Raw genomic sequence first — 16,951 nt, 5'->3', positions numbered from 1 at the left:
CACCACTACCAAATAAAAAAACTTCATCACAATGAGGTTGGTGTTTTGTGTGGATCTGTTTGCTAACCCTGTTGAGAATAAATACTCAAAAATTCATCATGATGATCAGCAATTAACAGAGAATATCTTGCACCTCCCAATAGTATTAGTGGACTGTGATGATATGCTTATTCTTCACATAGCACTGTAGAACTATTGGATCCAACCTTAAACTTTAATAAATAATACAGAACCATGGGTAGATAGAAATCTTTTCTCTTTTAAAAGTTTTGTACGTTTCACATCTACGAATCACAGTAAATTGATTGTTAATATAATGCTGTCAACACTTGAATATGCATTTCTTAATGTACTAAACTCGCATATAACTATCAACCTTCTACAGACAGCAGAGAACAAAATTCAAAGGCTTATTCACCTGTAAAACCACAGGGGAGACAACTACTTAATCATTCATAATGCTAAGGGCTCTATGTCAGAGGAAGAGCAATGTGTTTTCTGAATGATTTGAAGTATAGACTAGTAAATGACAGGAATTGTCCCCGCCCAAAAACTCTGTATTCAGTAGGAACAACGGTTATGAAATGGGTGATAATAATAGCCCACAATTAGTTAGATCTCTGTACACCATTGCTGTCTGTTCAGGAAACCTCTGTAAAATTGCGGCTTCAACTTGGAATTCCTTGCCTTCAGAAGTTACTTAGGGCTAAAAACATGCTTTCTTTCAAAAAGTCTTTCAACGCACATAACATCTTACTGAGATTATATAGTGTATTTTAATTAACCTAATTTAGCTATTACTTTCTGACTCTGTTTCTGCTTACCTAGGAAATTTACACTTCATGCATGAAATATGACTGTTGACTGCATTTTTTATCTGTGAATTTTGTGAATAAATAGATGTAAGCTGTACTCTACTCTACAGTTTGATATTCCATTGCTGTAGTTAAGACTATGACATGTTGTAAAGAAGATGCATGTTCTCAGTCAGTTTGAATGCTAAAACATATGTTTGCACAGTGATGTTATTTATCTTAATTACTCTAATGTATCTACTGATATGTTTGCTTGCATCTAAAAGGTTTGCATATAGTCCTATTTTTTGTAGCTGTCTCCACCCTGTACCACATTATTTATGTGTGCCAACCCTAACTGTATTCCTGCTCCTGCGCTCCTATACCTTACTTTCCAAAAACCCTTTCTCTAACGGTACTAATACATTAAACAACCGAACATGCATACAATACGTAACATGTACGCTCATAGCAGTAAAGCTATCCCCTTACATAGCCCTTACTCTTACCCTAACATGCAAACACTTGCACAAACACTCCCACCTCTAACGCAAACCCACTTACCTCTGTTGAGAAAAAGAGCTGTTGGTAAAATGAGCATTCGGTAAAATAGCACAACTTTTCATTTGGTCAGAAAAATGAAGTATAGACAAAGTGAACTGCATCCATAGGTTTATGTAAATATATATACAAATACATAAAAAACACATTAACAGTAGTGAAAAGATTAAGAGGTATGATTTGGATATTTAGTCATTTTGCTGCAAAATTAAGCAGTCCCACATTTGCATCTCTGATCTGAAACAATGAAAAGCAAGCAGGTTTAAGAGGTCACGGGCCCTGTCTAATACCAAGTACTGCACAAGTCTCACAGTTCCTGGAAAAAAAAAGTCAGTCTTTAGCTACACCTTCAAATATCAGGAAATAGCAAGGTAATCTCAACACTGATCCAGGTGACTGCAGTAAAAAAGAAGTGCAGACTGGAAATCATATCAGTACTGTAACTCTTATGATGAAACATATGTGTTTCTAGCTATAAAATGTCATACAACAAAGTGACAACCCTACTCTGTGGGGTAGAGTTGGAGCCCTTACTGTAATCTTGATGATCTGATTTCCATTAGCAACTCGGGCATTGGAGGAGTTTGTCAGGGAAAAGGAGATAGGAATTGAGAGGTCTACATCAGTTCACCTTTCCTGGTAGAGGGACACACAGTCAGGGTACTCCTTGGTAGGGAGTGGGGTGTGTCTCCCTAGGGGAGTCACGAGTGAACTGGCAACATGGGCAGTGATGCTTGTGTCATAATTCCCCCTCCCCAGCTAGGGGGTTCTTATCTCCATAGCCTAAATCTCTGCCTCTGGCTGATTATGTGATCCATTCCAACACCTGGCTTTTTCCTCTTTTAAGGTGGAAGTGGTAAGTCTTGGAGGCTACAGACTGATATCATTAATCTCATTGAAGGGGGAGGGCCCACTGTCAGGGTCATAGTGGGATTCTGTCTTGACACCCTATTAGGGAAGTCCAGGTGGCATAACTCTCAACTGTGCAGATTTTTGCAGAATGCCCGGATTTTTGACTCATATTTTTGGTCGGTTTCTAATAAAATTGTAATTTTCTGAGAAATCACTGAAATCATTAAGGACTGAAGTCAGAAAATAATGGCAGACATTTGATTTTCAGACTTCATAGCCTTCATAAAATTCATGCTAATGCAGAAACTGTTATTCTATCAACTTTCTAAGTTTGCAAAAGCAATATTTGAAAAGTGCCCCTATTTTTGGCTTTGTCCAGATTTCTTACTCTAAGAGGTTGAAAGGTTCGTGGCAGGTGGCCAAGATTTGCATTGTGCTAATTGGGACATAGGTGGATTTTAATGGCAGGTGGTAAGGAGACTAGAAGTAGGTAATGCAGTTAAAAAATAAAGGAGGAAGGTGGCAAAATTCCAGGAACAGTCAAAAGGATGAAATACAGACAGGAAACCGTAATGTTGTAATGTGGCAGCATAACTGTTTAGCTACTTGCAGAGGAAGCTATGACCAAGTAATACATGCGAAACATTTCATTTAATATGCAAGTTTTAAAGTCTCAGAGTTTCAACAAGTAGTAAGGAGAATTAACTGTAAATAGCAGTAGTAAATCAGCTTTGTATGTGCTGTGCCTGTTAGTATCTGTTTGTCTCCATTTTAGACATCCAAACTCTTTAATCTGTGAAGGTGTAATCTGTAACTCCTCACTGGGTGCTTGTTATTTTTTCTCTAGCTTGGGAAACCCCTTCATCCATTGAAGTTCCCTAAGTGTATATTCTTCTTCATTTTTGCTTTAGTTGATTTTTTTTGCTTTTATTGTTTTCCTGTCACACATTGAGCTTGCTTGGTGGAGCTGAATTACTGTTGGGTTCAAGAGCTAGGTGTTAACTTAGTTTAGCACATGATATTGTGGCACGCACTGGCGCATGCACTCCCAAGTATGGGAGCTGAAAGGAAAGATAGCTGAATACTAGCAAAATATTCCAGTCACGCATCCACTTAGGTGGACTCCCACAAGTCATCTGCTGTGCCGAGTATTTCATTGTTATGTTATTGCTCTCTGTTGTCTTGCAGAATATGCTTAAAACCATTTCCATCAAAGTTATGTCCACATTCTGGGGGTGAACATGCATTTTGTTCAGGCTGTTATTTCTCCCAGTTTTTGTCAGATGATGCTTGTCTGCTTTTTCACTGTTTCACCCTGGTTTATATGCATAGCACGCACTAATGTAATTGTTTCCCTGTACTGTTTTTGCTTGTAGTGCCCAAGGACCCTAACCCACAGTGGAGGAGAGTAGCATGGAGTCATGACTGCACACTTCTGGCATATGCTGAAAGTACTGGGACAGTACGAGTGTTTGACCTAATGGGCAGTGAGCTGTTTGTCATTCCACCGGTATTCATTTCCTTACTTTTTGCATAAGATTTAATAATAAAAGAATGTTATAAGGTTAAATGACTGTTTTAACTGGTAATTGTTTGCCTCCAACTATTTTTTGTATTTTTGTTATATCTTGGTGCCTTTAGAATTCATTTTAACTGGGATGCCATTTTTTTTTTGTATCTGTTAGCAAGTCTTTTATAATTTACTCCATAGTAGTGCTTCATTGAAGTGAAGAAAAATATGTTTTAGTAGCTTAGGATAGTTTGGAACATATACTTGCCTGATTACAAGACCACCTTATGTCAGAGGGAATGGTTTGTAAGTCGTGATATATGAATACAATTCATCTTGTATGGTGTCTGATCCACATTGCTCATCATTAAAAGAACACCTTTCCCAAAAAAAATTAGTTTATTACAGAAGTATATGTATGGCAGTTCTGGCTTGTATTTAGAATTCTTGGCAAAACTTTCAATTGGACTTAAAATTTCTAGCCTTTAACTCCTCATTTTAAAAACATGAGAGAAACTTTGCTCAAGAGTCTTCTCTCTAATACTGAAATTCTCTTACTTAACTGCATCTATCACTCAGTTCAGTCTCTCTCAAGGAGCAGGAGATGTGGCCATATTAATTACGGGCAACTTAGCTACATTTTAACTCTTACCTCTCCTATAGTACATCTTAAGAAACTGTCACCATTGCTTTGAAACTCTGCAATTATAAAACATTAAGCATTACCTATACCTGCTCACTCCTTGTTGCTCCAGCTACGTACTACTATTGACAATATTCTTTCACGGATTATCACCAGTATTCACAGAGAAAAAAAGAATATTAGTTTATTGAAGTGTTAACTGGTAGTAAGCCTTGCTCTGTGGAGCAGAGGGATGGAGACATTACTTTGACTTATGTCATTTGGGGGGGGGGGGTGATTAGAGCACTGGAGGATGGAAGGAGACGAATGAATGATCAAGACCCACTCTTTTGGGGGGGTAGCAGGCACTTTGGGAGCACACCTGTAAGTGGAGGTCAAGAAAATCACTTCCTCTACTTGAGGTAAGGTGGTGGAGCTGCTTATTGGCAGTGTCCCTTGCAGAAATAAGGCATAACCAGCACAGACAGCTCATTGCATATCCCCCTTCAGCTCCAGAAACCAGCTGCACACTGGGAAATGTAGGGCTTATACTAGAACCCTGGTGGGGAAAGAGTGGGCCAGAAGTGTTAATTCACAGTCTATTGTTGTATATGTCATCCACCATGCATCCCTCTGGCCTGTTCCACCCTATTTCATTCACAAAAAGAATTGATAAATCTATCAGGCAAACATAATATTGTTGATTGGATTCTATCCTTAGGTTCTGACATCTGACTTACAAAAATTATCTGGCAATGCACTGAAGTTAATTGAGTACAACATTTAAAATGGGTAAAAAATACTAAAAACTTCTGTAGTCCTCAGCATAGACGTCTAGTCCTCAGCATAGACGTCTTCAAGAGATATAACTGGACCTTATTATTACATCTTCCTCTAAGTGAGGCTTTATTCTATTTAACAGCTTGTCTCTAAACATACTTAATAAGCTAGCCCCACTCTGATGATAAAAGATACAATCCAAGCCTGTTTCTTGTGTTACAGAAGAAATTAAAGTACAGTGAACCAGTAATACAAAGCTTGGTCTTGGTACCATGCTGCTAGAACACTTAATTATCTGTAGTACAGACCTACAAATAAAGATCTATTTTAACAAATAGTAAATGTCTTCTTCTAACAGCAGTAGTCAGAATTAATCACCAACCCTATAGTCTTTTAGAGCAAAAACCACCACATCATTAATCCCTGTAAAAAAAAAAAAAAAAAAAGTCTTGTCCCTTATGAGATCTAACCTCACAGAAAGGGAGAAATCATTTTGACTTTGACTACCCCAGTATAGCTGTCTCCAGGTCCCCACCATCAATTAACTCCACTCACTGAAATCCAGCTTGCTGACTCCATCCTTTACAGCTCACACCAGTAGCCACTTAGGTGATTTGCAAATTGCTGACTTTTGTAAAAGTAACCTTTCCTGCTGCAAATAATCTTCTGGCTGTTTACTTTAGAATGGCAGCTAAATATATTGCATGCTCATTGTTAAACTGAATAAACCACTCCATTACAAAAGGTTATGTACACAAGTGTTGAGAGAGCTCAATTATTACAGCTCACCATAAGGCAGTCACTTGTAGAGAACTTCCTAATTGTCACCCAGTTGCCATACTGTAGAATCTAAAAGTAGCTGTACAATTTCCAGGCTTCTCACAGTAAAAGAATACTAGACATATGATCAGGGAGACGCTGTGGAATGTAGCCCAGTTTCCCAATTGCCCAAAAGCACTGTTTGATTAAGTGACTTACTCAGAGTCACACAGTAGGCAAATGGAGGCTGAAACAATCAAATCCAGGACTTCAGGAAATAGCTTGCAAACAGCTCATAATCTCAAACTTCTCTGCTAACTACCAAACTAAAAAATTAATCCATGCACCTGTTGTGGGAATGAAACCCATAATCTTCTGATCTTCCAGCACCAAAGGCAAATGTGCTCTTGAGTCATTGACACTGGCTCATGAATTTCTCATATTAAAAAAATTGTTCCAACTCCCACAGGTTCTAACCTCCAACCTAGATACTATAACTAGTAGAGTCTTATGTTATCCCAAATAACTGGCATTAAGTCGAGCAACTTACAGTGGTGTATAAATTGTCCATACCAGTTGGAATCAGAAGTCCTAGTTAAGGTCCTTACAGGTAATAACTATCATAATAACTCTATCTACATGATATGAGTATCACACCACTGCTAGTAATCTTCCTTGAAGTACAAGAAACATTTTCAAACCTATATATTTGAAACAAACAGTTAAACAACATAATTCTTCCAGGAAGAACTTGCAGTATAATAACAAATGACCAAGTTTCAGATAATGGCCCCATCACTGGAGGAGTCAGTCAGTCAGGCAGGTAGGGGTGGAGTGAAATGAAGGTGTGTGGCCTGTTTGAATCTCCAGTGGGGAAAGTGAGAGTTGTGTGCACTTGGGGAATACTGGTGGAAGCTTTGCTTCAGGAGTGGGAAGTGGTGCTACTTACTGTCAACATCCATTGTGGAAGTGACTGATGCCAAGTGAGGTCAGGCCATTGCATGGCATCTTTCTTTTATTTAGCTGTGTGTGCAGGGAGATAAGGCAAAAAACAGAAAAAGTCTTAAAACCATCCATTATGTTTGCCTTAAGTGATAAATCTTGAATTAATCATCATCCTGGTGATGGGGGATGAATGGGTTGATTGGTCAGGAGAGGTCTGATGATCATCAGACAGTAGCCCCCCCCCCAAAAAAACCTTGAAAGCATGCATAAGGAAGTGCAACTTAATTAGTCTAGTAAAATAGAAACTGTGTGTGAGTATAGATTCATAGGTATATACTAGGCTAATGACCACCAGGGTCTTTATAAGTCTAGCCACGTAATCCAAACCAGTTGCATCCCCTTTTAACACATGTGTCTAAATTGGAAGGGTATATTATGCTAGGGTGTTACACTGGTCCAAGGGTTCATATTGCTGCTGTATAGTATTAGCCCCCCCCCTTTGATTCTCAGTTGAAGTGACTTCTTTGTTAACACCTTTATGAAATCTTCACGTTTTAAGTAATGACATAGGTACATACGTGTTAATTGAAAAGAAAACAAATCATAGTAGCATTTTTCATTATTTTCATGCATTATGCATATGTTTTCTTTTAACACACACACACTACAGGAGTACATACATTGCCCAGTTCCTGCCATCCCTTAAACCTCCTCCTGTGCTGTATTTATTGTTCAGTCAAATCCCATTTATTTCTATGTAATTTGCTCATTAACTTTTCTAAAGATCCCTCCGCCAGCTGTTCTGTCTCCTGTATGTATGGTTAAGATTTTGATTTTCATTTCCTATTAATTGCTTTTTGATAGCCAGTAGTATTAAATGTAGTAACTCTCAATAAAATCTTACTGTGTCTGAGCAGTTCAGAGCCTATATCCCAGCTCAAAAGAATAGTTTTCTCAGTTACAACCATTTACCCTCCCCCAACATTTCTGACAATGTACTGCATTGGGAGGGTATTCTGGGGTGTGTTTGATGGTTTTCACTAAAACAAAAAGTTTCATAAAATGTGACAAGGTTCAAATGGATATTACATAAAACCACTGTATAAAAGATGAACGTGCCATACATTAGTGTATGCATGTAACACAAAAGCTGAAACTAGACATTAAAAATAACTGTTACATTTAACAGGTAGGAGTAGTAATTCTTAATATAATGACAACACTTTCTATATTATCTGTAAGTGTAAATGGTATCAAAGATATGTACAAAAATGAAACAAAAAAACACAGCAACAATGGGACCAGACGGTATCCCGGACTGCGTCCTACATGAACTCCAAGAAGAACTAAACCCAAACATAAAACTACTGTTCAATCTCAGCCTTACTACAGGATATGTACCCAAAGAGTGGTGTACAGCAACAGTGGTCCCTCTCCACAAAGGTGGTGCCTCAACGAAACTATCGCCCCATAAGCCTGACTAGCTTGGTCTGCAAAGCTATGGAAAGGATCATCATGGACCTCATAAATAAAGATATTGGGGACCTATAGACACTGGATCCTTCCCAGTTCAGCTTTGTTAAGGGCAGATCCTGCCTCTTAAACCTGGTCGATTTCTTTGAAACAGTCACCAAGGCCATTGACGAGGGGAAAGTGGTCCACACAGCCTACCTGGACCTCGCAAAAGCCTTCGATACAGTACCCCACTCGGGCATTATAGATGAGCTCACCAGCTTAAATATAAACCTCTATGTCACTGGATGGGTTGCAAACTGGCTCAAGGACAGAACCCACATGGTTAGAATTGCTGGAGCCATGTTAGACTCCAAACCAGTTACAAGTGGCGTCCCACAAGGCTCAGTCCTGCGACCTCTCTTGTTCGGTATATATTTCTCGGAGGTACAGGCTAACATGGAAGGACTGTGGCTGACCAAGTTCGCAGATGACTGCAAACTGGGCGCCATAATCGACTCTCCAGCTGACACAAGCATCCTACAAAAGGGCCTCATAGAAACAGACAACTGGTGCCAGAGCCATGGCCTCAAGCTAAATGCCAAAAAGTGTATAGTCATCCCCTTCGGCGAAAACAAAGTGCCCACAAATTACCACATAGATGGTAATCCATTAAGTACGGAAGAAGTAATTAGAGACCTGGGGACCCAAGTTGATAGCAATCTCTCATTCGACAACCACGTGGCCAAAGTGGTTAGAAAAACATTTTATATAGCCCACCTAATCATGAAGGGATTCACATCTAGATCAGGGGAGGTCATCGTGCCTCTTTACTCATCCCTCATCAGGCCAATAATTGAGTACAATGCCCCTTTTGGGATGTACCTTACCAGACACCTGCAGCAACTGCAAAGACCCCAAAAGTACCTCACCAAGAGGATCAAAAGGCTCAAACAGATGCCATATGCTGCCCGGTTAAAGAAACTCCAGCTCTACTCAGTGGCATACCGCCTGCTCACAGGCGATCTGTGCCTGACGTATAAAGCCATGTCCAATGCCGAATTAATGGACGTGCTGCACCTCAGAAAATCCAAATCCCATCGAGCTACGCGCTCGAGAGACTTGAACCTCAGCACTGAAATAAATAGGACATGCTGGAGGGACAGATTCATAACCCAGAGGCTCCCTTCACTCTGGAATAAAATTCCACTCCAGGTTAGGCAGAGTCCCTCATTGACTCTCTTGAAGAGGAATCTTGATGAGTGGATGGGAGATCATAGATTTACTCTGGGTATCACCTCTGTGTCACTGTTAGACAGAGGCACAGTATACTAACCTTGAAAAAGGGCATAGCAAAATTCATTTAAAATGGGTGGCGAAAGCCAAACACACTCTGGCTAGGCTTGTAAATGCCCTAGGGCAAATAGCCTAGTATGAACCTATGAACCTATGAGAGATTACTGAACTTTGTTCAAAAATATAGATTGCAAATAGCTGTGCTACAGGAGACACATCTGGAAAGAACTAAACATGTGAATTTGATAAAGAAGGGTTTTCAAGATGGTTATTCAGCAGAATACCTGGGACAGAAGAAAAGAGGAGTACTTATATTAATTGCAAGTGGAGCTACAATAGTGATAGAAGAGTTAAAAAAAAAAGATAATAATTGTAGATTTGTAGTACTAAGGTGCTACTGGCAAGGGCGGAGTATTTATATTCCACTTAAAACTGCTATAATGGAGCTTAAGAAAATTCTGGGAGAAATAATCAACTTTCAGCAGGGAATATTACTTGTAAGTGGGAACTTGAACTTTATTTGCAGCAGTAAGGAAGTATTTGAGGGGCCTAGAAGGGGAAAATATAACAAAAGAGGGTGGATTTTTGAAGAAATTTATGAAGATATTAGGCATGGAAGATGTGAATTCAGTAGTAGGAGTTTGGAGAGAATTTACATATTATTCCCAAAGGTACAAAAACTGGACTAGGCTAGACAGAAGTTGTATTTTACAGGAACGTGTGCATTTAATTGAAAGTTTTGATATGCATCCGATAACTATTCCGTATAGTGGTAGTAATAACTAAAGTAAAAATACAGAGTAAAGAAATAAAAATCAGACACTGGCGCTTTTACGCCTATCTGTTAAAAAGAGAGGAATTTAAGGAATTGATAGTAGAAGTAATCTGGGAACTATTAGGAAAGATAGAAATTTCTTCTGGAAATATAGCTAGGGAATGGGATACAATTAAAGTGGAGTTTAAAAATAGGGTAGAAATAAAAGAAAGCGAGATATGGTTAAGAATGAATAAGAATTATTTAGATGAACCGACAGAGGGTAAGTATGCAGAACAAGAGGAGGAGCAATTGCAGAATGCTAAACAGAAAATAAGGGATTACCTCGATAATATGCATGAGTTTAGAAAGACCGCTGTTAAGGAACTGTTATGTGATGATAACTCCAGAGTACAAAACCTTTTAGCACAACTCAGGCAATAGAAAGTAGAGTTGTCACAAGTTTAGGGGGCGTATAACAAGGAAGATAACCAGAGATCCTGTGGAGGTACTAGAAATATTTTGGAAATTTTATGAAAATCTGTATAATGCAAAGAAATATGAAAGTCAAGAAAAGGTACAACTGGAAATTTTTTGTGGAAGAATTAAATATACCAAGGTTAGAGGTAGATTAGGCTCAGTCACTAACAGCTAGGACAGGAGAAGATGAGATAAAATGGTGATGTATAACCAATCTACTGGAAAGTCCCCAGGAATGTATGGTATTCCTGTGGAAGTTTGGAAGGAAAAAATGATAAAGATCTGGAAGGTTTTGTTTAACAGTATTTTAAGTGGAGGAGAAGTACCAACATCCTGGAAGAATGCAGTGGTAGCTGTAATACCTAAAGAGGGTAAAGATCCATCAGATCCTGCTTCATATAGGCCCATTTCAATTCTAAATCTTGGTTAGAAAGTGTTTGTCTTTAATTGCTAAAAAATGGCATAGGTGATGCCAAAATCGATAGATGTGGATCATTGTGGTTTTGTGGAGGGGAGGCAAACACTTGAAACAATTAATAGAACAATGATGATCAAGAGGGAGGCAGAATGTAAAAAATATCACTGTTGTTGGTAGGTCTTGATGCATAGAAAGCATTCGACAGACTAAGCTGAGATTTTATGTGCAGGACAATGGAAGCATTTGCATCTCCTGATAAAGTTGTAATGTTGATTAGGATATATGAGGGATCAGAGGCAAAAATTTAAGTGGCTGAGTTCATCTCTGATAAATTCAGTTTGAGCACAGGAACCAGGCAGGGGTGTCTTCTTTCCACTTTTATTCTTCATTTTATATTTAAAACCATTGGCAAAGAAAATAAGGGACTCAGAAATTCAAGGATATAATTCGTATAGTAGTCAAGAAAAGCTGACTTTATTTGCAGATGATATTATTTTACACCTGATAAAACCAGAAAAGGACATTTCAGTGTTGTGGAACATTTTGAGACAATTTCAAGTCTTCAAGATACAGAATTAATGAAGATAAAACAAAGGCAATAGCTGTAAATCATGTATCCGCATACAAACTGGTTCAGCAGTACTCATATTTGTAGGGGCATGATAAATTTAAGAACTTCGGAGTATGGATTAAAATAATTCTGTTATGATAGCTAAGGATATGTGGGAAGAGACTAAAAAAAGATATAAAGAAAGTGAAAAACTGAAAACTCTATTTTATGGATATGGATAGCAAAATACAAGCAGTCGAAATGTTTTTAGTCCCTTTAGTTTTATAGACAGGTCAGGCATATTTTTATCAACCAGAGGAGAAATTGTAGATAGCAATTAATAAAGAGTTGAAGGATTTTATCTGGGAGGGAAAGACAGCAAGAGTCAAGTGGGATAAGCCGATCCTTCCAAAAGAACAAGGTGGTTTGGGATTACCTGATTTGAATGGATATTTCAGAACTACACAGCTAAGGCTCCTATACACAGCACAAGCAGAAAGATGTAATTCAAAGTGTTAGGGAGGATGATAAACAGCGGGCTGCTCAAGAAACAAGGAGAAACTGGGATTTTGGATGTAGATCTTTCAGGAGAATAACATTATGCATACAAAATATTGTGTTCATAAGGTAGAAAGTATTCTAAGAACTAAGGCAACAAGGAATGGAGAAAGGAAATTCTGCCAATAGGGTTGACTGCAATTAGGGATACAGACAATGGGCAGGAGGGGTCTGGAATTTACTGGTGAAAACTGGCAAAAGAACCCTTGTAATGAGAGTAAATAATTATAGAGGGAAAGGTAATATAATGGGAAGAGGCCAAACATTTATTTGGACTGCAGGCTAGAGATTGCTTTCCTATCAAGGACTGACACCAGAGTATAGTCAAAGAGAACGAAATAGGGGGATCCTAACTGAAAGACTAGCTTTAATAGTGGTTTTAGTAGAATCTAGAACATAAGCTACTGTTAAAAATGAATAATTAGTAGAGCATATATAGTATTGCATGATTATAAGAATCAATTAGAAGAGGCTAGAAAGGATTGGAAAGAGAGATTGGATGAGAAATTCACAAAGAAACAATGGGGGGATATATGTTTGACTCCCAAGTATGCAACAAAGTCTAGTAGATGTAGAATCTTTGCTTGGTAGTATTTTTATGCCCCAAGTAGACTCCAAAAAAAATTTCCTCTGATAGATAGCAAATGTTAGAGGTGTGATAGGGAAGAAAGAGGTAATTTGGATCATATTTTAGGGTGTAATGAGTTGGTAGACATTAAAAATTCCTTGCTACTCTATCAAAAACACTGGGTGAACAAATTGGTGTAACTAAGGAAATGATTTTTTTTAACTATTATGCCATTTTGGAATTGCCTAGACATAGTAAGGCCTTATTGAGGCTAATTATGTAGACTGCCAAAAAAAGCAATTACTAGAAAATGGAAATCTAAGACTAATTCAACTGTACTAGATGTAGCAAGTATAGTAACAGAGATAAAACAACTGGAAATGGGATCTTTAGTAAAGGGAAGGAGCAAATTACATAGAAAAAAATGGGAATTGTATGAACAGTACATGCAGAGTAACATTTTGGAGGAGGATTGAAGTTTAAAAGAAGACAAGATTTGAATGAGCTATGTAATGTTTGACAATGACTGGATAGATTATAAGTGATGTATAATGTTTGGAACTAAAATATGTCAATATGATTTGTATTCTTTTATATAAATGTATAAATTGAGTATGTCATAACTGATAATTTAGTAAATGTGTTTCTTTTTCAAAACAAAAAAAATGTACAGTGTTGGGAATTTTTTAAATCTTCCATCTTGTTACATTCTCCAAAAAAGTGTTCTCAGTTGCCTCTCTCTCCAGCATTTCCTGTCCATTTGAGGAAACATTATGTGTGCTCTCTTTATGGTATAAATGTACCTATGCAAACAGTTCCATGTAAAAAGCCTAAACCTTTTGGACTTCGTTATATACGTCAGCGTCATGCAGATGTACTCTTAAAATGGCCTTTCTATTATGTCTTCACAGTCGTTTCTACATTTCTCAGATTAATTCTTATTGTTATCATGTAAAATGTTATATGCCCTACCTAGACCCAACTAAAAACCAGAGCTGGACTTTCACTTATCATTCCTCTGTCCTTTCCCTTTGCTTATACTCTCTTAGCTTTTACTAATGAAGGCAGTTTTTAATCTGTAGTCAAAACCTCTGCTTGGTCTTATCCCATCTGCCTTTCTCACTGTAATTATTTGCTCTCAATACCTTGGTTACTTTTCTAGTTACCTGCAGTAAATTCCAACCCCCTCTTGCCTACTTTCTTTACCTCTATATGCAGTTATCCTTATTGGTAAAATCTTTCTCCATTCCTATGTTGATTTAGTACTAAGAATGTTTTTTGCTATTTTATGAGTGTAATCTATATGATGGTTGTTGTCCTCCTTAAGGCCCCACATCCATAATTCTATTCTTTCCTTACCTCTTTAACTTACCCCTGTTTTGTCATCACCCTTTTCCACTCTGATTTATAACTTTCTGATCTAATGTTGTCCTTTTCATTCTTCCTCGCTGATGGGTTACTGATCTGACCATCGGATCTGACTTGGCCGCATTTTCAGGACTTGGATCCTAGTCTCAATCTCCACCGTCTACCCACAATGCACCTCACTCTCCCCATCTCCACAGATCTCATTTGCTGCCTGATGGCTAAGATCCAGATCCCTGGTCTTGAGCGTGAAGAAAATGATTTGTTCTTTTTTGGCAATTCATTACTGTTAAAACTCCTAGCTTTAGTTAGTTTTCAGTGTCTTTGTGTTTCTTTTCTCCTTCCTCCCTCTCTGTTGGAATATTTGTGATAGTTTTCACTGGTGTTAGGTTCTGTACAACTTATCTCTGAAGTACCTTTTTCTCTGTTGTGTCTTTATTATTAAAAAAAAAACCCAACAAACTCTGTTTTTCTAGTGAAGTAAGGGTTAGTGCTTTAACGTTAAAGTTTGTGGCCTTTTTTTCCTTCTAATGTTTGCTGTGTGTTTAATTATATCTGAAAAACCTTCAGGCTTCAAATGATGCACTTCTTGTGGGCCCAAGATCCCCAACTCCGATGCCCACAGTAAGTGTGGCTATTGTCTTGGCCCTGAACATTTATGGTCAGCTTGTGAAGTCTATGCCGCCTTCAATCCCCGGGCCATGTTGGACTGATGAAATAAGTTGATTTTGAAAGGGTAGTTGCCTGCTTCTTCTTCCTCTTTCCCTGGGGCTCAAAACCCCTCTTAAGTCGCAAGCTTGGACAAACTTAGGAAGAGGTCCTTGCAAAAATATCTTCTGAGCCATCGGATCTGACACCCTCGGATCTGAGGTCGACTTCTTCTTCTTCAGATCCTCAGACTTCCAAGGATCCTAAAGAACTTCCCACCCATTTGGATCCACCGAGGCCTTTGGATCTGATGGAGGTTATCACAATTACCAGTTCTCCTTCTCCTTTGGCTCCAGTGTTGGATCCCAGGCCTTCGGATCTGACAGCTATGAGCAGAACTCCATAGAGTTTAATAAGGACAGTTTCACCATCACTGCTAGCCAAGATATTTCAGACACCCTCAAAGCATTCAAGACCCACTTTCACAGCCTCATCCGGATCTACTAGGATCTTGACAGAGGGTGATAATGACAGAATGATTGGGATATTCCTCATGGCTCAGATCCAGGTTGGTGTTTTACCAACTCCATCCCCTCTTGGACCCAGACCTTTCACACTCCATCTCGGATTCATCCCAGGGTTTTAGAGTTACAGGATCCAGGATACCTGAGAGAGTCTGTGTCAGATCCTAGGAAGCCCCCTTCCTGGACTCCGACCTTTTCCCTGATCATCCCTCCTCCAATTTCATTGTTTGAGTGGGTCTTGGATCTGTGATGTTGGTGCCAGGTTTGGGGGTTGTGGTCTGCTCCGATGCTGTCATATCCTTTCCTCCTCTTGGTGACTTGGCCTATGACAGCTTGGGTCAGATTCTCTCTGGAGGCTGCGAGTCCGAGGTTTCCCCAGTCCTTTACTTCTCAGCTGCCTTGGCTCTGAGGGAGATGGAGGGGGTCTCCCCGGATCATTCAGCTTTCCAGGTTGTAGAAAGGGCCTTTTCTTTACATAGAGATCTGTCCTGTCACATCTTGGATCCTCCCCTTCGTCCTTCATAAGGTCTGAGCCCTTTATTTCTGCTCTAGGTCAGCCTTCCCCGGGAAGCCCTTCATACTGTTGTGCCTGAGGAATTCCCCCTTTCTTCTGACACCTCCCCTGAGCACCCAACAGAGGAGGATCCATGGAAGAAGAAATGCAAAAGGAGACACAGTCTCCCCAATAAAATCCCTCAATGAAGACACTGACTTTGATGAGGGAGAAGGATCCCCTCGATCGCCACCTGATAATGTCTCCTTCAGGATGTCCTGGAGATCCTTAGACAGAAAGGTAGCTGGTCTGCCCACCCTCCTTCTGAAGAGTCTGTATTTTTTGTGACTTTTGGGGAGGGCCCATCTACCTTCTGGGTGACCCCCCCCACCCCCGTGGCCGAACATATTAACTTAGTTTCCCACCAGGCCTGGAAGGAACCAGACATTGTTGAGCCCATCCCCAAGCATATGGATAAATTTCTAGTCTCACCAGCTGACAGAACACATTGGAGTAAGGGTGTCCCAGCTGATGCCATTGTTGTGGTGGTAGCCACAAAAAAGGACCTGGCAGCACAGAGCTCCTCTATGCATCCACAGAACAGATGTCCAGAGTGATGGATAGATTCTGAAAGTGCATCTCTGCTCAGCCACTTTCACCATTAGGTCTTTAAATTATTTGGCACACTTTAACCGTTTGCAAAGAGATTTGATCAAGGAGCTGCCAAACGCTCTTGCTGAGACCATGTTGGTGGAGGACCTCAAAAGGTCTCTACCCATCTTGCGACTGTATCATCCATTGCCAATTCCTTGATGAGGTTGATCTCCCATACAGTGGACGGTACCTCATGAGCAGCCGGTTCGGGTGTAGCCATAAGGAGGCATTTCTGGATGAGGTTATGTGACTTTGCGGAACCCTTTAAGGCATCCTTTGTTAATGCCTCCGTAGATGGCAATTCCTTGTTTGGGCCATCAATAAAAGAAACTCTTACCCACAGCGAGCAGGAAGGAAAGACCCTATCT

The 16,951-nt window shown here is 39.4% G+C and overlaps 1 protein-coding gene across 1 annotated transcript in view; it reads left to right on the top strand.

The window, feature by feature from the left end:
- NBAS (NBAS subunit of NRZ tethering complex) overlaps positions 1-16,951 on the top strand; it is a 3,380,746-nt gene that overhangs the window by 308,368 nt on the left and 3,055,427 nt on the right. Inside the window, exon 7 of the mRNA XM_044064792.1 lies at positions 3,584-3,717. Coding sequence (XP_043920727.1) covers positions 3,584-3,717 — 134 coding nt within the window. The remainder of the gene's footprint in view (positions 1-3,583; positions 3,718-16,951) is intronic.

Source organism: Protopterus annectens, chromosome 1.part0 (assembly GCF_019279795.1).
Source record: "Protopterus annectens isolate FY-2018-M chromosome 1.part0, PAN1.0, whole genome shotgun sequence".
NCBI lineage: Eukaryota > Metazoa > Chordata > Ceratodontiformes > Protopteridae > Protopterus > Protopterus annectens.
This window is presented reverse-complemented; position numbering and strand designations above follow the sequence as displayed.